Below are 19,937 nucleotides of genomic sequence, written 5' to 3'. Positions count from 1 at the left end.
CACAGCAAAGAGGGACTCATCCAGGCTGGAGAAACTGATCAGGAAGGCTAGCTCTGTGGTCGGCATGAAGCTGGACACTCTGGTGACAGTGGCAGAGAAAAGGACATTAAAGAAACTGATGGACATTATGAACAATGCTGGGCATCCTCTGCACACGGCCATAAACAATCAGAAGAGTCTGTTCAGTGACAGGTTGCTTCTCCCCAAGACAAGAACTAACAGACTTAAAAACTCCTTTGTCCCACACGCCATCAAACTGTTTAACTCCTCTCTGGAGGGGAGAGGGAGGGGAGACAGGAGGACAAAGGAGGGGGGAACAACTAAGCTGTAGTGCCTCTTCACCTCACTGTACAATACCTTGTGCAATACTTTTTGTAAATAGTCAACAGTGCAATAGACTCAATACTTGAAATGTGCAATTCACTTGTATTTTTATTTTTTATTCCTATTTATTCTATTTATCCCCTTTGTATATTTTATTTATATTTGTCTCTGTATTTATATATATGTGTGTGTGTGTGTGTGTGTGTATATATATATATATATATATATATATATAACAATTCTGTAACTGTAACTTCGGTCGTTGCTGTGCTTTTTGGAAGTCGAATTTCCCAGAGGAACCCACCCGAGGGATTAATAAAGTTCTATCTTATCTTATCTTATCTTATCTTCCCAAAATGTCACACTTCCTGAAAGAGAAACAAATACCACAGTTGTGTCGTCATATGTGCCATCGCAACGCTCTGAGAGCTTTCTGATGTTCTCGCTCCGGTTTTCCACACTCGATATAGTACGAGGTGTTCGCTGCTCGTATTTTACATACTTCTCCACCCTTTCCCGAACACTGCTGCTGCCGCTGCAACCCCTTGACCTGTCTGTCGACCCTTGTTCCCATGGCAATTAGTTAGAAACCTTGGCCAATTATCGGCCGCTCTCAAACTCGGGCTTAACAAAGTGCTCAGAGCGGCCGACGGCGTGCCACCACTTTCCTAAACCCCCTCAATAGCTGAGAGAGATTTGTGTGATGGGTTAATAGCGGGATAGTAAAAGCACTGCAGAGGCGACATTGTTGAGTTCATGTTGGTTTATAGTGCGCTGTGACCCTGCTGAACGTTTTATAGAGAAGGGTGTCTATCATGGGATAAGGGCAGCATAAAGAGGACTCCACAACAAGCAGCCATAAAAGCCTGGTACATGCTGCACAACCTGTTACACACAGCCAGGCGAGAAACAGAGATCGAGTGTCTTTCTATCCTGCGTGTAGGTGACGCGTCCCCTCAAGAATGTGGTTCTCTTCCTCTCGCCGTTTGCTTCAATTTCCCCCTCTGCCTGCTTACTTCACTCGCACAGCCGAGGAGCTGTCGCTTGAGGAATCTGGAAAACACCAGTGGGGAATGAGAGGAATTTCTGCTTTTCGTTTTTCCTTAACCACCCCCTCACTCCTTTCGCTCTCTTTACTTTGGACGCCTCTGCACAGCCGGGCTCTTGAGTTTTCTCTTGTTTCTGAATGCAGCCCAACAATAACAACCTCTCATAAACAATGGGGCTTGTTGATTTGGGGGTTGTGAAGGAGAGTGGCCGTTGCTGGCCTGCGCTGTCAGTTTTGCTGGCAGCGGGCCTCGCGAATGGCCCTAAAAGCTCAAAAGTACAGGCTACATCGAGGACTGTGAAAGATTTAAGGGCAACTTTAAATATGCCCCATCTCTGAAGGACCATAAACACATGCTTTAGTTCTTTCTTAATCTATCTTTCTTCCAGAAGGACTTTGATGGACCAAACTCTGAAAGGGGGAAACTGGTCAATGTCAGGAAACCACAAAAGTACAGGAGGGGGAAAAAAATGGCAGTTTTGGAATTCTCTGCTTTTACAGCACCCGTGGACTCGTAAAGCCAGTCTGGATCACATCGAGTAGGATTTGAACAAGAGGATGGTGGAGCCGTGCCCCGTCCTTTCAGCCTATGGGCAAAACATAGCCGGTCACATGTCATTTAAACAGCAACAGTTAAACCCCGCCTGCGTGACAGGGAAATGATAATACAGCGATGTGTCCTGGAATAACTCTGTCTCTACTGTTTCCATTTTGGAAGATGATACCGCACATTTCTGGACATTGTCCCTCATCTGCTGAACCGATTTAATGACTCTCACATCAACTAAATCAAAATAAAATGTCAAAAGGGATTCCTGTGAATGAGATGGGTAAACAAACCACTGCATTTTATTATAATTCCCTACAGGCTGCATACCAGAGCAAAGCTTTTTTGGAAATACAATGGTTTTTCCAAAATATCTCAGATGCACAAACAAGACATTACACAGTCCACTGCCTTTAGCGGGAACACACAGGAGTGGTGCGCCCTCATGTGGGCAACAGGAGACCAGCAGGTGGCTCTAGGTTGAATTTAGGGTAAAAACAAAACAGCCATTGTTTTGTATCTGTGCTTCTGTGTAGCTAGCCGTCCTCCATCTAAACACAATATAATAAAAAGATATCCACGTTTGGGTTCTTAAGTAGTTGATTATAGTTTATTTAACAGGTAACTTAACACTCAACAGTCATTCACTCACACACACACACCAAGCACATATCAAAAAGACACTCTGTACTCAGAGTCTGCAGCAGCGTCTCAGTGAAGGGGTCACTGTGGTCATCATTTGCTTGCAGCCTTGAATGGATCAGACCATATCTTCATACCTTCAGACAAAAAAAGAGACACAGAGACAGAGAGCTCTCATTAATAATAATCAGTCTATCAGTCATGGATTGGCCTCTCCAGATGCTGGACCTCAACATCGTTGAAGCAGTGTGAGATCATCTTAACAGACAACAGAACAAAAGGCAGAAACATCCAAAGAAGAGCTTTAAATGTCCTTCAAGAAGCCTGGAGAACTATTCTTGAAGACTACTTAAAGAAACGACAAGAAAGCTAACTTGAGGCAACTGCTGTTGTGATTTAGCGCTATATAAATAAAATTGAATTGCGTAAGAGTGTTCAGGCTGTGATGAAGAATAAAGGTGGTCATACCAAATAGTGACTTTCAAACTCATTAGGATTGTACAAACTCTGTTTTTGCCTTTATATACTGTAATTCCATGTATGTTTGCACAATAACTTACTGAAGCCGTTTCCCATTTTCGTTGCAAAATATAAAGAAATGAGGAGTGTTTTAAGACCGTTGCACAGTACTGTACTAGAGAGAAAATATAACAATAGCGATCCCCTTTACTCTTAAGATATATGTTGTAATTCATGAATTTGTATGTACAGTATGCAAGCTGTACAAACAAGCTGATAACAGCTCACACTTACCCGCAGGCTGCACATCTGCCTGGTTGATCCCTGCCCGGTTCACCTTTTGGACTTCTCCTAGCAAGGACAGAATAACAGAGCAATTTGGGTAAATCTGTTAAAAAAAAAAACAAAAACAAAACAACAACAACTTGCAGCTAAAGTCACTGATATAAACAATTTCCTTTGTTTTTTTAAACACTACAGCTGGTTATTACCAGTCTTTACTGTCTTCATGTCCCATGTATGTCAGGACGACAGCTCTCCATGTACCTGATATGGACTATATTTGTCTTAGCTGACATAACTTCCTTTAAAACAGGGAAGAAATGTAGCAGTATTAATGTAGTAGCTGGATTTATTCAAGTCAAATAATGTTCATAATCACCTTTGACTCTTAACGGGCGCTCTAACTGAATGTATGTGTTAGATTACATGAGTTACCTCAATGGCACTCTTTATGCTAGCTAAGCTAAACAAACCTACACGGACTGCTTATCATTTGTGGAGTAAAATGACATTTAGCTCAGCCGTAACTAAGGAGAATTGTAAACGACATTAGGCCAGGCTTTCTAAACTAATTGTGTAACTAAATGAAAGCAAAGAAAGACAACTTACTGTACTCGTCTTTGTGTGTGAGGGGGTAAAAAAATATGGGGTAAAACGCAGCAGCAACGGCCGTCACAAACCCTCCAAACACCAACATTATTTTCGTGTTTTTAGACATTTTCTCTGCTGGGTAGAAAAATATCGCTCTCACCTCCAAATGTGCGCACTGTTTACACTGACTGCTTCCGGTGAAAAGGTCACTGGTGCCTTTAAAAAAAAGGCGACACGACAAGTCGGCGGTTTGGCCTGTCTGGGCTTCCGTCGTCACAGTCACATGCCGTAGCACAACAATAATAAGGAAGTCAGCCAAGTTATCTAAGCCGTCTTCTCTCGTATGGGATTCAAAGATGGGATTTGTAACGGCTGTCGTGTTTGCTGTTTGCTGCTGGTTCTCGCATGGAGTGGCAGGGCAAGAAGAGCCGATTCAGACGTTTGTGATCCCTCACAGTCACATGGATGTTGGCTGGGTGTACACTATCCAGGTAGGTGTCTTTAACCCGGCTAAAAAGTTGAGATGCATATAACGCGCAGATTGGGCTTTAATCTGGGTAAATGTGTTTATAAATGTGAGTGCAGGAGAGTATGCACGCCTATGCAGCTAATGTGTACAGCAGTGTGACTGAGGAGCTGTCAAAGGTTAAAGAGCGCAGGTTCATCGCTGTGGAGCAGGAGTTTTTCCGTCTCTGGTGGGACACCGTGGCCTCGGTCACACAAAAGAAACAGGTGAGGATATATATTCACGGCTACGTGACTATGGAGGGTACACGATAACGCCCCAGAAATTAAACATCCCAGCTGTTTTCTCTTAGATTAACCCTGCTGTGGTTTTTGTGCAAACTCCTCTCTCTTTCTCTCCAGGTACGACAGCTTATCAAAGAAGGTCGTCTTGAGTTCATCATCGGAGGTCAAGTGATGCACGATGAGGCTGTAACTGACCTGGACGATGACATCTTGCAGATGATGGGTAACGCCACACACTTCCTGCTCCTTCAGTCCACAGCTGCAGCAATAACATACAGTGGTTCTAAAGATGTGAACAATTCCTGTTAAAATATCAGGTTTCTGTTGTTAAAATAAAAATAAGACCACAATAAACCATCACAAAAACCTGAGATTTTAACAGGGGTGTGCACAGTTTAGTTTTATTTATTTATATAACACCACAGTCACAACAACAGTCACCTCAAGGTGCCTTATATTGTAAGGTAACAACCCTAGAGTAATAGTGAGAAAACCCCAACGATCAAGTGACAGCATATAAGTAAGCGCTTGGTGACAGCGGGAAGGAAAAATCCACAGTAACTGAGAACCTCCCTGCTGTTTCAGAGGGTCACGGCTTCCTGTATGAGACGTTTGGGGTGCGTCCTCAGTTCTCATGGCATGTGGATCCTTTCGGAGCCTCTGCCACCACCCCTGTACTGTTTGCCCTGGCTGGATTCAATGCACATCTCATCTCTCGCATTGACTATGACCTTAAGGATACCATGCAGAAAAACAAGGTAGCGCAGCATAAAAACAACAGTCACATGGTCGTCTCAATCTGTGCTCCAAATATTTATAGCTAATCTAGTTTTATGTTTTCCAACACAGAAACTGCAGTTTGTATGGCGAGGCTCTCCCTCTTTGAAATCACAGCAAGAGATCTTCACTCACACCATGGACCAGTTCAGCTATTGCACTCCATCCTACCTGCCATTCTCCAACCGGTGCTTCATTTTTAGCTTCTCTGGTGCCTTATGTTACATTTGTGGTCGTCATTAATACGGTATATCTTTAATAACTATTCTTGTTCTTCCTCTTATGTCTCAGGTCTGGTTTCTATTGGAATGGAGTTGCCTTGTTTCCGGACCCACCTAAAGATGGAATTTACCCCAACATGAGCCTACCTGTGACCAAGGAGACAGTCCATGCTTACGCCAAGACTATGGTGGAGAACATCAAGCAGAGAGCAGCGTGGTTTAGAACTCATCATGTGCTTTGGCCATGGGTAAGTCAAAAAGAACTGTAAATCATCCACCTGCCCATCCATCCATCTTGTATCAAATCCAAGTAACAATCTTAAGGGATGAAATGCAGTTCGTCTAAAGCCCCCAAAAAAGGCAAGCTCCAAAAAGTGAGAACCTCTTTGTAGAAATGTTAAACTTTGGGTTAGAAGCATATTTAAAGCTTGCAATACAAAACTAAAGAACTTCTTTTCTTGTTTTTAAAGATGTTATCTGACAAATAATGTTGCTTGGTGTGGGTAACGGCACCAATAAACCATAAAAGAAGCAATCTTTTATTTGTTCAGAGAGACTATGACCCTAATCAAGCTAGATATTGTTAGCTGATGACTTACCACTTCACTCTCTTTTCCAAATATGATCTGTTACAAAGAAAAAATGGGAAACTTCAAAACGAAGTTTCAAAGTGGGACTCTACTGTGGAAGTGTCCATCTTTTATATACAGTCTATGGTAAACGTATCTAAGGTTCGGGACAAAATGTAGGAGTTAGTTTTGTGAAACAGCCTACTCACATGTGCGATCGTCCCGTTTTAGGGCTGTGACAAGCAGTTCTACAACTCATCAGTACAGTTTAACAACATGGACCCTCTGATGAAGTACATCAACCAGAACAGCAAAGAGTTTGGGGTAACAGTCCAGTACGCCACTCTGAGTGAATACTTCCAAGCCATCTACCAATCAAATCTAACCTGGGAGGTGCGTGGGAGTGAAGACTTCCTGCCATATTCAACTGGTAACAAATCGATATCCTAACACGAAACGGTGAAGAGGTCCTCTTCACATAAAGTACTGTGTATTTGAAAACACGACACGCTGTCTCGTACAAACTTCATGTAAATTGGAAATGTGTCGCACTTTTTAGAGCCCTACCAGGCGTGGACGGGGTTTTACGCCTCCAGAAACGTCCTGAAAGGCGTGGCGCGACATGCCAGCTCAAAGCTGTACGCAGCAGAGACCCTCTTCGCCCGCTACCGAATCAGTTTCCCAGATGGACCTGTGGCCAAGGACTGGGCCCTGGACAAACTCGGAGCGCTGCGCTGGGCTGTTTCCGAGGTACTCCTGAAAAATAGTGAAATAACAAATACTGCAAGACTTTGAAGGTCCAATAAATATATACGGATTAGAAGGCAAAGCAATCATCATGCTAAATACTTCTCTGTAATTAAGTTTGAACATTCAGTTTGGAGTGGTTTGGTATTCCAGGTGCAGCATCACGATGGCATCACTGGCACGGAGTCTCCCAAAGTGGCTGACATGTACCAGCAGCATCTCCTGCAGGCCATGATGGGAGCAGAGGAGCTCCTAGCTGCTCTCTTTCTGTTGCCCCACAACCTCATGAGTCCCAGCACCCTTGGCGAGCACTACCCTACAAAAGGTTTCAATAATCTGATATTTCTGCAGTGCTTCCACTTTAAAAAAAAGAAAAAGTTTTTATAGTAATTAACTGAGCTAAACAGAGCACTTTAGCCAGTGCATGTCTTCGCATGTAAAAGTCGAAAAGGAAGTAAACTGCTCATCGATTTGCTCTGTAGCAGATGTTGATCAGGCTTTGGAGCAGCATGTCATCGTTTATAACCCTTTGGCGTGGAACATCACCACAATCGTCAATGTAACCGTGACGCAGCCGAGCGCTGCCGTGTTTGATGATGATGGACAGCCCGTCCCTGCGCAGGTACTGTTGTTTTGATGGTTTCTTTATATGTTGATAGGTGAATGGGAAATATGTGCAGAGATTTACAGAAATGTGCAAACATGCATGAAAATGCAGTATATGATGGGGGGTATCATCACTTTTACAATAGATGGAGTACATACTGGTCCTGATGCATCTCTCGGGTGCTCTAAAAGGTCTTTACTGGGGTTTTTGCATATTTCTTAAGGATGTAATTTCCAGATACTCTTCATCTTGCTGAAAGCTTTTAAGGCCTTTGTCCTGCATTTATTAGTTTCCTCACATTCTTTAAGATATCAGGTTGAGATGTGCCAAGTTTTCTGCTAATATCTCTTTGAGGAGTCACTCAACACTTTTGCACAGTACCGTATGTTGATAGTAAACAATGCTAAAGCAGAGTGTATCAGTACCTATAGAAGCATCTGCATAGCTAAAGCTGGCAGCATCAGCCATCAAGTCCTCTTTAATTATATCAGACCAACTAAGAGTCAAGTGATTAATTTTTCCTAAATGAGCAGTTTTATCTGCATTTGTATGTATTAATCTCAACTCTTCCCCTCTCTCTTTCAGATCCAGGGGTCAGCACACTCCAATGCGACCTACGACCTTTTCATCGTAGTGGAACTTGGAGGCCTTCAGTACAGGAAATACTTAATTAAATTCCCAGAGAATTCCAAGGCTTTTGAAGCTAAGGCCGCTTCGTTCGAGAGACGCAGCGTGAAGGACCGGGCGAAAGCAGGGAGGCGACTACTTCCTGTTCTCAGCGAATGTTACGAACTCTTGTTCGACCAGGACACCAATCTACTGCACAGCATCACCTATCTGTAAGGGTTTAAGCCTCCATCAGTTCATAACTCTTGTTCAGCTGTCATACTTCAATGAACAGAAGTTGTTTTCACACATTTCTGCAACTCTTTTCATACACGGCAGTGAGGAGAAAAGGAGAGTAATGATCACACAGGATTTCTGGGAATATGATGCCAATGGAGACGTAAAAGCAGGGCCAATTTCTGATAACTACATCTTCAGCGCTAATGGTTCAGCTGTGCGGGCCTACAAGGCTGTGGAAATGGAGATAATCCCAGGGAAGATTGTCACTGAGATCAGGCAGTACTTCTACAGGTGAGCAACAGTGACGAGTAGTTTATCATCTATTTACGTAGGTTATATTTTTTGTTATGGGAGTTATCTTGCTCTTCTCTTACTGCTAAAAGTACCACTAGTTGTTATGATCATGCTCACATTTTGAAATCTTCCGTGTTCTAGAGAGGAGAGCGATAAAGACTACGCCTACTCCATTACCACTCGTGTCCCAGAATGCTTTGGGACCAAGCTGCCGTGCCACAGGCTGGAGCAGACCTACTCTCTGGGCCCACTCAGCCTCAACACAGAGGTCGTACTCAGGACCAGCACCTCAGTGAAGAACAACAGGACTCTGTACTCGGACGACAATGGCTATCAGATGATGAAGAGGACATACAGGAAATTCACAAACAACACTTTAGCACGAGTAGGTGTTTTCAGGAATGCCTTTCTTGAGACATTCTAGCACAACATGTCAAATAATCTATATATGTCACGTTTTGCAGAACTACTTCCCTATGGTGCGCACGGCTTACATTGAGGATGACCTCAGCAGGCTGGTGCTCGTCAGCGACAGAGCTCACGGTGTGTCGAGCCAAACTGACGGACAGCTGGAGGTATAGAAAACAAAAAGACGTGCAAACAAGCTGGCCGTGCAGCCCCTTCACCCAGAAGGCAACCTAACATCTCATCTTCTGCTCCAGGTCATGCTCCATCGGCGGCTTTGGAACAACTTGCAGTGGAACCTCGGGTACAACCTGACTCTAAATGACAGCTCTGTTGTGAGGCCCACGCTGTGGATGATGCTGGGCTCTGTGAGTGCCACCTCAAAGCTGTACCAAAGGGAGGCAGTGCAGCTGCAGCACAGACCTGTCGTCATGCCCATAGACCAGCCTCGTAAGTGCTTACCACATGCAGTGGTGGGCCACTAGTACAACCCTGCGAGTCATCATCCTCATCTGTGGTTTTCATTGTCACGTCAGTAAAATGTCCATACAAGCAGCTTAATTTCAACCTTTCACACCACTTCTCAAACTCTTGTACACTCAGAGAAGCCCTGGCAGGTGAAGGAGCCCAAGCGTGGTTCTCTGTTGCGTTCGGTTGTTCTGCCGCCCAACCTCCACCTGCTCAGCCTCAGCGTCCCCGGGTGGAACTACTGCTCCAATCACAGCGTTCACCTCAGCCACATACAGTCAGGTCAGCTGTGAGAAACTGTGGGCTAGTATTTATTACCGTTTTGCAGATTTCCACTGTTTGATTTAATTTCCGTGTGGCCTGCATCCAGGTAAAGATTTGCACTTGCAGCCAGACTATGATCGGATCCTGTTGAGAATTATGCATCTCTTCGAAGAGGGAGAGGACCCCGAGCTTTCGAAGCCGGTCACCATAAACTTAAAGGTGCAGATAAAAAGAAAATTTAATACTGACAAATGAAAAAAGTTGAGATTTTCATTTTTTTTTTTTACTCTTGTTTATTTTGTTTTTTTACAACGGTGAACAGGAAGCTCTGCAAGGCATGGGCGAAGTGAAGGGTGTGGAGGAGCGTTCTCTGACAGGGACCTGGGATGTCACCAGTCTGCAGAGGTGGAAGTGGAAAACTGCAGATAACTTGGAAAACGGTGAGAAACACAGAATATATCTGAACTGATTCAGTTTTTATAAAAAAACAAAACAAAAATAATCCCTTCACCCATTTTTGCTTTCTCTCTCCTTCAGACAACAAACAGCAGCGGACGCGGGATGACAATTTCACTGTGACCATCTCCCCCAAAGAGATCAGGACCTTCTTTGTTCACTTTGTCTCCAGGAACTTTTAGGCTGAGCTTTCCTTTGTCTTCTGTGAAGATCACCAAGCTTTAGCTAAATCACAGCAGCACAATATAAAGCCTCTTTATCCTTTGCTGCACTGTTCACTAATGCTCTTTTTGCACATGTGTTGATTTGTTGATCAGATGTGAATTTGCTGTGCCTGTTGAATCAGAATAAAATGATTGTTTTGGTTCAAATGTCTGACTTCACTCTTACATAAGTCCTGTAGCCCATGTGTAGTGCCTTTGTGCGTTTTCCTCTGACTTCTGGCATCAACAAAATATTTCCTTCCAGAGAAAATGTCCAGTGCTTCTGCAGATCAGCAGTTCTGACCAACAACCGTGACTTTTTAGAGTCACTTAAATCCCCTTTAGATTCTCAGTTTGAACTTCAGCAGCTCACCATGACCATAACTGCATGTCTAAACCTATTCTGTTACATATTAACAATCAGTCGAAAGGGTGTACCTAATGAACTGACCACTGAGTTAAGTTATTTTTGTGTGTTTCAAGCATCAGTTCTATAAAGTTATAGCTTACTTGCAGTACGCAGATACGGCCGCTAGGGGCTTCGTTTCCCCCAAATTGATGCTACTGACAGACCAAGAAAGGCAACACCCGCTGAAAGCCGAGGCTCTTTGTGCAAATCTAAGCGTTCATCCAGAAACGAAGTGGCGTTAAGCAGCAGAATACACGGCTCAATGCTGACATGCAGCAGCTTATAGAAACACAGCGTGCGCGCCTGTGAGGGAGACGACGACGTCCGCAGTTTGGCCTAAGATGAGCAGCTCCGGTGTGAGTATCGTTTACCTCACGATGAGCTGTGAGGGGTTTGTGAATCGGTGCGATTTTAGAGCAGCCCGATCCATTTTTATATCAGCATGCCACTCTTTGTTCTCAGCATGTGTCCGTGCTTTGACTCATTTCACAAACGGAGGGTTTATTGTCACTAATATTGATGGGGGTGCAGGGTGCTCCTGCAGGGTGAGGAGGAGGCGTTGCAAGTGTTGCTATGATACCAGGCAGGGAGAGGGTGCTGATGCCCGCTGGAGTGGTGCCGTCATTTTTATCGTTATGTTCAGATCGCTGTGCTGTCTGTGTGCATGTGTGAACAGAAACGAGAGAGGGAGCAGAAGAGGAAACTGCAGCACTTCCTCGGTGACCTTGCTTTGCTCGGATCCTTGCAGGTTTGGCCACACCAGCATGCGCGTGCACGCTCGGCTCACCTCTCGCAAAATCACAAAATCACATTGCTTCCTTTGCAGGGTTTTAAATACTTCCAGCCTTGGCTCAGGGGGAAAGAGGAGTTGCTGCTGACAGTTGTTAATGAGGATCTGGTGAGTTTCTGTAGAGAAACTGGGTGATTATATAGACTATACTGCCAAAAGGTATTTGCTCATCTGTCTTCACAGGCATATGAGCTTGAGTGTCATCCTGTTCTAAAGCCCTAGCAATTAAAATGATGTCAATCCACCCTTTGCAGCTATAAAAACTTCAACTCTTCTGGGAAGGCTTTCCACAAGGTTCAGGAGTGTTTATGGGAATTTTTGACAGTTCTTCCTGATGCACATTTGTGAGGTCAGACACTGCCTGGCTCACAGTCTCCTCTCTGATTAACCCCAACGGTATTCAGTCGGGTTAAGGTCAGGACTCTGTGCAGGCCAGTCAAGTTCTTCCACACCAAACTCTCTCATCCATGTCTTTATGGACCTTGCTTCATGCACTGGTGTGCAGTCATGTTGGGACAGGAAGGGGCCATCCTCAAACTGTTCCCACAAAGTTGGAAGCATGAAATTGTCCCCTCCACCAAACTTTAAATTTGGCACAGTGCAGTCAGACACCATCGAGTACCATCTCCTGGCAATCACCAGCCCCAGACTCATCCATCAGATTGCCAGACGGAGAAGCGTGAATCGCCACTCCACAGAACGCATCTTAACTCTGCAGAAAGTTGGTGTGCAGAGGTCATTCGTTGAACCCGCTCTTCCACTTCCACTTTGTTATAATACCACTAACACTTGACTGTGGAATGTTTAGTAGTGTGGAAATATCACAACTGGCCTGGTTGCACAGGTGACATCCTATCACAGTACCAAGCTGGAATTCACTGATCTGAGAGTGACCCATTCTTTCACAGATGTTTGTAGAAGCAATCTGCATGCCTAGGTGCTCGATTTTTACAAAATTCAATGGTTTGGATGGGTGAGTGAATACTTTTGGCAGTACAGTCCAAGTGAAACATTCACACACCTCCCCAGTCTCACTGTCTTATCTAGGGCACATCTATGACTTCTACAGCAACTTTCTCTCCCTTTCCCTTTATTTTTGTTCGCAGGGTTGGCGTTCCCCAGGCTTTATGGTGTCCAGAGCCTCCTCCTACTCCTCCACCAGCAGCTGTAACAGCAGTGATGTCTCTCCCAGCAGCAGCTCTCCCAGTCTGACCAGCCGTAGCAGCTCCCCCCTGCCCGGGGAGCCTCCGGGCCCACGAGGCTCCCGGTCACATACCAAGACACAGCCACAGACTGCCAGGTGATTGACTGCAAGTTTGTGTGTGCGTGTGGATAGTAACACATATGTGCTTGGGTTCAGAGGGCAGCTTGGGTTGTTTGAGGCATTTTAAGAATTGCAATATTTTTTATTGTGCATCGTGGAAAGTAATCTCCTCCTAACTGGGTAAAAAATGATACATGTAAGAGGATTTAGATGTGGAAGTATGAGTAGAAACTTCCTACTGGCTCTCCAGGTTTGCATGAAACTGATAAATCATTGGAGCTCTTTCTGCAGTCACAGGGAGGCCTGCATCGAGGAGCATCTTCTCCCAGCATCTCCCAGTGAAAGGGAGATAGCAGTACCCGTAAGTACCTGCAAGGAGGCGAAGTGCAGAAGCCAGTATAAGCGTTCTTCTCTTGCCTCTGTTATTTAAATTGCTCACTCAGCCTTGCAGCCCACACTTTGTCCCCCTCTAACAGGAGGTCAACTGCACTCTGTTTCTATTGGCCGGCTACGTCAAATACGGACGCCCCTACGCGTGGATACGCTCCAATCACGAGCGCCTAGTCAACATCGGTGGCACAGATTCGATGGTCAAAGACACGCCCATGAAACTCAAGTCCATTGCAGACTGGCAGACGCGAGGTATGGAAACAATGTGTGGAATCCTAACAGGAGAAAGTTATTGTTTCAGTGCACTGATTCAATAATTACACCATTTTCCATGAGCTAAATCAGATGCAGATGTGTCTGTGCTGCAGCTCGAGCCTCGCGGAGATCAGTATTTACGGTGGATTAGGGCCGTGGAAAAAGGCTCCTAGTGCTTTGGTTAATGCATATATGTTTATGTGCAGTGCATGACATCTCACAATAAAAACATCAAACTTTTCTTTCTTTTGTCCTTCGTCAGCAATTCGTGTGTGGGACGTTGTCAGTGAGCTGGTGTGCCTCTGCACCGTTCCCTCTCCGTCCAACCCGTTCGCCCTGGACATGCGTTACATCAAAAGTCTTCCTCTCGCCGAACGCTTTCTTGTCACGGGAGCTCTCCTTAACTTCCTGGAGATGTACGTGGTTTACGGCAACCGGGACGAGTTGCATTATGATAAAGGTGCGAACCTTTATCACTCTTGGTTTACTATACCAGCAGGTGGTGCTGTTTAGCTATATTTTAAAGGCATGAAACCTGAAGCCTTTCTCCTAACATACTTAGCTTGGATACATAATCATTTAAGAGCATTGCTGAGTGTCCGTGATGATGTTTTGTTTTGTTCTTCCTTTCAGTGGTGGAAGAGGTGAAGCCTCTCAGGCGTCTTCATGTACACTCCCTGCTCGAGTTGCAGCGACTTAGAGAGAGCTCCGGCAGCGCCGCGGTGCACGGCTCTTCTGCAGAAGAGTGATTCTGATTGTTTGCATATACTGTGAGCTACATCAAGCTGGCCTTTTATTAATGTAGGAACAAAAACAAAACTAAACAAAACAAAAAACTAGTAATCCTTGTGAGCCAAAAGCTCAGAAATCAGAGTGCTCTATGTGCTTGGTGCTTCTGTTTGCAAGGGGCAGCCAATCAAGAGAAAGATGGCTTAAAGGGGGAGGGGCTAAAGTATCTTGTTGGTGCAGAGGATGAGGTGAGGGGCTGCACGAAGCCTAGTATGAGAGAAATAAGGATTATTTTGAACTGTAAATCATGCCATGGTACAAAATAGGAAGGAAGCAGAAGCAGGCTATCGGGGAGCTCCGTATCATTAGGAAAATTAACTCCAAAATATATGGACTTCTTCACTTTTCCTCCAAAGTGAGGCATGAAATTCTCAAACGCTGCAGTAACCCATGCAGATGGAGATGAATCACCTTTGGTTGCAGGTGTCAGATATTAACAATTTTAAAGAACTAGAGAAATAACCCTGGGAAATGAGTCACATGACTAAAATTCTAAATAAATCCCAGGACATCTGAACGTGCTGCCCCGTAACCCCTAAAACCTTCAATCTCTTCCTCTCCACCCACTCCCACATACTTAAATCTGTTTTCTTCAGACCAAATATAGCATTTTAAAACTGGAAGCCTGGAAACAGAATGATTAATCGAGGGTCAGAGTAGTAAGAGTACAAAATGCACAGGCAAACAAATGCTTTATAAAAAACTTTTAATATTCCATAAAATACATATTTAAATATGTACGACAACATAAAAACAGAACACTCGTTAAATACATCTTAAAAGCGGGCACATCGACGCCTTTTCTGAGATGAGGCTTGTGCCGTTTGTAATTAAAAAGTCAGGTACATCATGTTAAAATTAACCGATAACAACCTGGTTGCACATCAGTCAGGAAAAAAAAAAAAAACCTTCCCTGTTTAAAAAGAAAAGACATTTTTAGCTTCGTTTTGGTCAGAAAACAGAAAATGGAGTTAACAGTAACCTCTGGCTTCATCAACAATCCTCCTGTCTCTCATGTTTGTAAACCTAGAGATAAAAAATTACCATCATGGCACAAGTTACGCAACACGGCACACGTGTGTGACCAGAACGGTCACTCTAGATGGACTCCGGCACCTTTTATGGCTTTTATTGATGTGAAGGAGCAATTTTAAAAAAAAAAAGCACGGCGTGCTGTTTACCGACAAGGCTGCTCAATATGCAAAGTCACGGGTGGACAAGAAGAATTTGGGGTTTTTCTAGGAAAGAAAGGCGCCGCCACCCTTCATCTCAAGTTTCCCCCCCTATTTGGAATGCAGGTGCATGGCCCGGCATTCCTCACGCAGGCTTCACACAGGAACACAGTGTTCCCAGTGTGGGACACAAACAACCAGCAAGTCACTGCTGAGGCTTCCCCACCCCTCACATAAATGCTAATTATTTATTGCTAAAGACAATTAGGACCTTTTTTTGTTTTGCAGGTTAAGCAGAGACTTTTTAAAATTATTATTATTATTAACACCTCCGGCATGCATTACACTGAGAACTGACCTCATATCAATAAAACTTCAATTTCCTGAGTGAGATCATCTTAAAAAGGACTCGAATGTGCTCAGACTAATTATGCATATCACAGACTTGGTGGGGAAAGGAAAAAACAAACTAAACTTTACTTTGGTATGACATGCCCGCATTGTCTTAGTCGTCTTAAATTTGTTCATCCAACTACAAAAGTAGGGAAAAAAAACAAAAACAAAAAAAAAAAGAAATGCTCATTAATGGAACAGGCTGAAAAAGAAAATAACTACTTCATGACTCTGTCACATGTGTCACTTAAATATAAATAAATCTCGAAAAAGAAGAAAAAAAAAGGACTTCCAGGTTCTCGTGGTGCTTTTCCAGTTTTGCCGGGGGACTGTTTGGCCAAGAGCAGGTACTTGGTTGGTTTAACTGTCTCTTTCCAGCAGATCAAAGTCTTTGGTGGCTTCAGCATCAAACAGAACATCAAACAAGCCCAAAAACAAAATTAAAAACCCATGACAGACAGTTTGGGTATGTCCCAGTCTAGTCCTCACACAGCCTTGCGGCCTGTCACAGTTCAGTATCTTGTGCCCGGTTGGACTCTGCGCTTGCAAAAGTCCAAAGGCAACTCTGCCCAGTCAAAAAGAAAAAAATCTCCTATCTCCAAGTCCTCACTGATTACGGCAGCATCCACCCATGACCAGTCCTTATATCCAAATATGGACCTTTCTCATGTCTCATTAACATCCACTGTGGTCTTCATTGTATTTTTCAATCAGTCGCTTCCCTTCAGCGAGGTTGTCAATAAAGTGGTCCCACATCTGACCACAACAACAAAAAAAAAAGAAAAAAGAACAGGTTTCAGTTCAAGCTGTCAGAGGACGATCCTCTCCTGGTGATTGTTCTCATGGGGCTGCGGGATACAGAGCCTCTCTTCCTCCAGCGAACTGTGAAGGAAAAGGACAGAGTCAGGGATGTTGGCTTGGCTGCTGCAGCTGAATTATCAACAGTGAAAGCCAGCCTCTAGACAGGCCTAGGTTGTCATTATCTGAGAGAAGCACACTGTGTGATTGTTTGGGTAAGTTGGCACCAAATAAGGCTAGCCTGAGTTTAAAGTCTTCCTGGTTCAACTTTTATGTGGCAGTGCTGAATTCTCACCTTTTCCCAGACCGGCTGGCAGCGTGGAGCTCTTTGCTTTGACTTGAGAATTGGACGAGTCCTCTGCAAGTTTTCCTTTCACCTCTCCCGACGGCATCGTGGCCACGCCGGTCTGCTGCCAGTCGCTCATCGCCCGCTGGAAGGAGAGTCCCAGACAGGCGGTCATGTCCCGCGCTCGCTCCGCACGGCTGCACCAGAACACCCGACACTGCAGCTGCTGCCCCCGGTGCTTGCAGATGTACAAGAAGACGTTGGGCCGGTTGGTGTCGGCGGCGCAGTACGCAATGTCCTGCAGGTAGGTCTTCGTGAGCTGCCGACCCGTGCTCAGCTCTTTGACCTCGACGTATCTGGGCCGCACGACAAGGGCGTGGTCCTTCCTGAGCTTCTTCCCGTTCGCGATACCCTCCAGCAAGTGAGAAATGGCCTCCTCTGCTTGCTCCCGGTCCAGAGAAAAGATCTTTTCCGTCCCCAGGTAGTGCACTTTGAACAGAGGGTCGCCGTGGGACAAGGACTCCGTCTGGTCGCGGCGGAATCTGCGCCGCAGCTCGGCGGGCGAGTTCTTCAGGGTCTGCATGAGGTGGAAGGTGCTGAGGGACATGATGCGTTTCAGGCTGGGCTTGGAACTTTTAGTCGTAACCGGGTTCTCGTCAGCGCGTCTCCCAATCTTCCACCCTCCTTTAAATGGAGCGTGGCTGCATCCACTGCTTTTATCTGAAATGAGGCAGACGAAGACAGTGACGTTAGCAAATCCAGAGACGACCGATAAGCCGAGCAGGGGGTAAATCAGGCAAAATGAGAGGCTATGTACTTTCTAATAAATTAAGTAACAAAAACAAGGTTGCACTTATGATGCAAAAAGAGACAAGTCATCACAACTCGCAAATGGGAAAGAGACAAAGTCACCAAACAGGTTTGGTTACAGAAGTTGCACAGTCAGTGAAGTATTCAGTCCCTACAGACAGACAGCACCCATTAAATATTTACAGACAGGTTTGCCTTGGGCTTTGCTGTCACTGTACTCTTAAGAAACAAACACAATGATGGAACTGGAAACGTGCCAGAACAAATGGAAGATTACTGTAAAAAGCTAAAGTGACACAGGCAGACACTAAGGCCATGTTCAAAACGAACTGTGCATTGCAAACTCAATTACACCACTTCTGGAGGACTTAAAGGCTTTTGTGATCTTGCAGAGAAATAAAAAATAAAAAAGTCTTATGCAACCACATCTGGCCACCCATTGTCTCTCCTATCCTACATACCGACAGAGCTGCCTGCTCTCCATTGTGTTGCTCCTTATATTTTTTCCTCTCCCTTTTCTTGGCCATTCTTTCAACATCCTAGCTCCCTCCTCAGAAGTGACTCGCACAGAGAACCGCCGACTGTTCTAAGGTGGTGGCCATTGTTGCTCAAACCCCTGCGCAGGAAACAGCTTTGCATCCCCCCCACCACCTACCTAAGCATTTTTCCCGCAACACAATGACATGCTTATGAAAAGTGTGTCATCTCATGAAAGAGCTGCAGGTTCAGCCTACAGCACAGCAAAGGTAGAGCCCAAACCTGCAGGTTTTGGTACAGTTACATATGACCAGTGCACACATGGACAGGTACAGTTAATTGTGTGGGTCCACACAACACCCCCCCCCCCCCCCACACACACACACACACACAGTTTTGCATTTAACCGAAGTCTCTGACGCACAATCAGAGAAATGTAATCCCAAATTTCCATCCAGGTAACACTTCACGTGCGTCAGAATACACTGTCGTTTTCTCGTGCACGCAAATATAAAACTAGCTCATGCAAATATCTACAATCTCTGGAAGTGGAAAGAACATTTTGTTTACATTTACCCCGAGCATGTGAGCCTGTTTATTTCACGCAGAACACGTTCATAGATGCCCGGAATAACCCTCCATCCAAAATAAGTGGCACGTACGCTTTGTGATGCTTTCGTTTGTAGAAAATAAGAACAGAAGACTGTCAGTAAGCAGTTGCTTCAGTTCCTCGCTCAATACATCCAAGCCGAATTGACAACCAAAATCTAAAAGATGATTGAAAATAACTCAAAGTTAGCGTGCGAAGTGAATATTATTAGAAAAAACGAGATAACTCTAAAAGAGCTGATTTTGCTGCGGGGTTCGGCTAGACCCGACGTGTCTCCAAACTTGGGCTTAAAACTTGCTGAGAAAACCCTCCTATATTTGCTCAGCAGATATTCCCAGCAGAGTTTCAACACCTATCAAACTGTTGTTGTTTTCTATACATCGTTTAGAGCGCTACACGACAACCAAATTACTTGTTAGGACGTGAAACTTACCTGGCTTCAGTTTCATGCAAACGACGTTTTGGTGCCGCTCAGGTGAACCGTAGCGTCCCGTGATCTCGGGCAGGTGAAACTCTGCAATCCTGCACAGAACTGTGCGGCTGTCTGTAACCGCAAAGCAACTCCGAAGCTCCTCTCTGTGTGAACTCTGTGCGGTTAGAGAACTGACTGACTGACTCGCACCTCTCTTCTCTGCTCTCTGAAACGTTGGATGAGGCGAGCGCCCGTGGGACCGCCGTTTTTAAACAGCGCAGGCGCGAGCACGTCACACGCGAACGAGCGTTTGCGTCCGAGCAGAGCGGGGGTGCTGTGGTGGGGGCCACAGGGCAGTAGCGATGATTTATAAGAGAGGGATTTACAGGCAAGACGGGGCGGGCAACAATAGACCCGCTTTCACTTACTGGAACTGTTGTCTTAATTTATGACTTATTTACATTTTCACTGTAGTATCAGGGCGGTCAAGTACCCTGGATTTTCTTTTATATTTTTCTCACAACGGGAAGCATTGTCATTTTTACACACACTTCTCCAGAAATAATAATATTTTCACATTAT

At 44.8% G+C, this 19,937-nt stretch overlaps 4 protein-coding genes across 5 annotated transcripts; 2 read left to right on the top strand and 2 right to left on the bottom strand.

The window, feature by feature from the left end:
• Positions 1-2,507: 2,507 nt before the first annotated feature.
• smim20 (small integral membrane protein 20) lies at positions 2,508-4,099 on the bottom strand. Its single transcript, XM_085399412.1, has 3 exons — positions 3,912-4,099; positions 3,315-3,371; positions 2,508-2,698 (listed from the first exon to the last, which is right to left on the bottom strand). Exons 1-3 carry the CDS (start codon positions 4,018-4,020, stop codon positions 2,655-2,657), a joined length of 210 nt encoding a protein of 69 aa, XP_085255538.1. The 5' UTR covers positions 4,021-4,099; the 3' UTR covers positions 2,508-2,654.
• Positions 4,100-4,145: 46 nt separating this feature from the next.
• On the top strand, positions 4,146-10,642 carry man2b2 (mannosidase, alpha, class 2B, member 2). 2 transcript variants are annotated; one of them, XM_085399402.1, is made up of 19 exons: positions 4,146-4,384; positions 4,479-4,625; positions 4,761-4,866; positions 5,229-5,401; positions 5,493-5,608; positions 5,712-5,889; positions 6,442-6,640; positions 6,770-6,960; positions 7,111-7,282; positions 7,443-7,579; positions 8,150-8,403; positions 8,510-8,701; positions 8,846-9,089; positions 9,169-9,279; positions 9,367-9,559; positions 9,713-9,859; positions 9,948-10,060; positions 10,164-10,281; positions 10,379-10,642. In XM_085399402.1, the coding sequence occupies exons 1-19, from the start codon at positions 4,250-4,252 to the stop codon at positions 10,477-10,479; spliced, it is 3,027 nt and encodes a 1,008-aa protein (XP_085255528.1). In that variant the 5' UTR covers positions 4,146-4,249; the 3' UTR covers positions 10,480-10,642. The 2 variants fall into 2 exon arrangements, with proteins under 2 accessions (XP_085255528.1, XP_085255520.1); XM_085399394.1 differs by having other exon boundaries at positions 7,440-7,579.
• Positions 10,643-11,080: 438 nt separating this feature from the next.
• On the top strand, positions 11,081-15,167 carry LOC146674974 (uncharacterized). Its single transcript, XM_085399372.1, has 8 exons — positions 11,081-11,265; positions 11,586-11,657; positions 11,736-11,807; positions 12,806-12,999; positions 13,255-13,324; positions 13,440-13,605; positions 13,871-14,068; positions 14,242-15,167. The coding sequence occupies exons 1-8, from the start codon at positions 11,251-11,253 to the stop codon at positions 14,355-14,357; spliced, it is 903 nt and encodes a 300-aa protein (XP_085255498.1). The 5' UTR covers positions 11,081-11,250; the 3' UTR covers positions 14,358-15,167.
• Positions 15,168-15,903: 736 nt separating this feature from the next.
• Positions 15,904-19,602, bottom strand: LOC146674973 (protein FAM43B). The gene is made up of 3 exons (XM_085399382.1): positions 19,377-19,602; positions 17,056-17,766; positions 15,904-16,844 (listed from the first exon to the last, which is right to left on the bottom strand). Exons 1-3 carry the CDS (start codon positions 19,390-19,392, stop codon positions 16,759-16,761), a joined length of 813 nt encoding a protein of 270 aa, XP_085255508.1. The 5' UTR covers positions 19,393-19,602; the 3' UTR covers positions 15,904-16,758.
• Positions 19,603-19,937: the final 335 nt, after the last annotated feature.

This window comes from Rhamphochromis longiceps, linkage group LG3 (genome assembly GCF_057381845.1).
Source record: "Rhamphochromis longiceps isolate RC_006_pf linkage group LG3, R_longiceps_female_GT1.1, whole genome shotgun sequence".
NCBI classification, from domain to species: domain Eukaryota; kingdom Metazoa; phylum Chordata; class Actinopteri; order Cichliformes; family Cichlidae; genus Rhamphochromis; species Rhamphochromis longiceps.
This window is presented reverse-complemented; position numbering and strand designations above follow the sequence as displayed.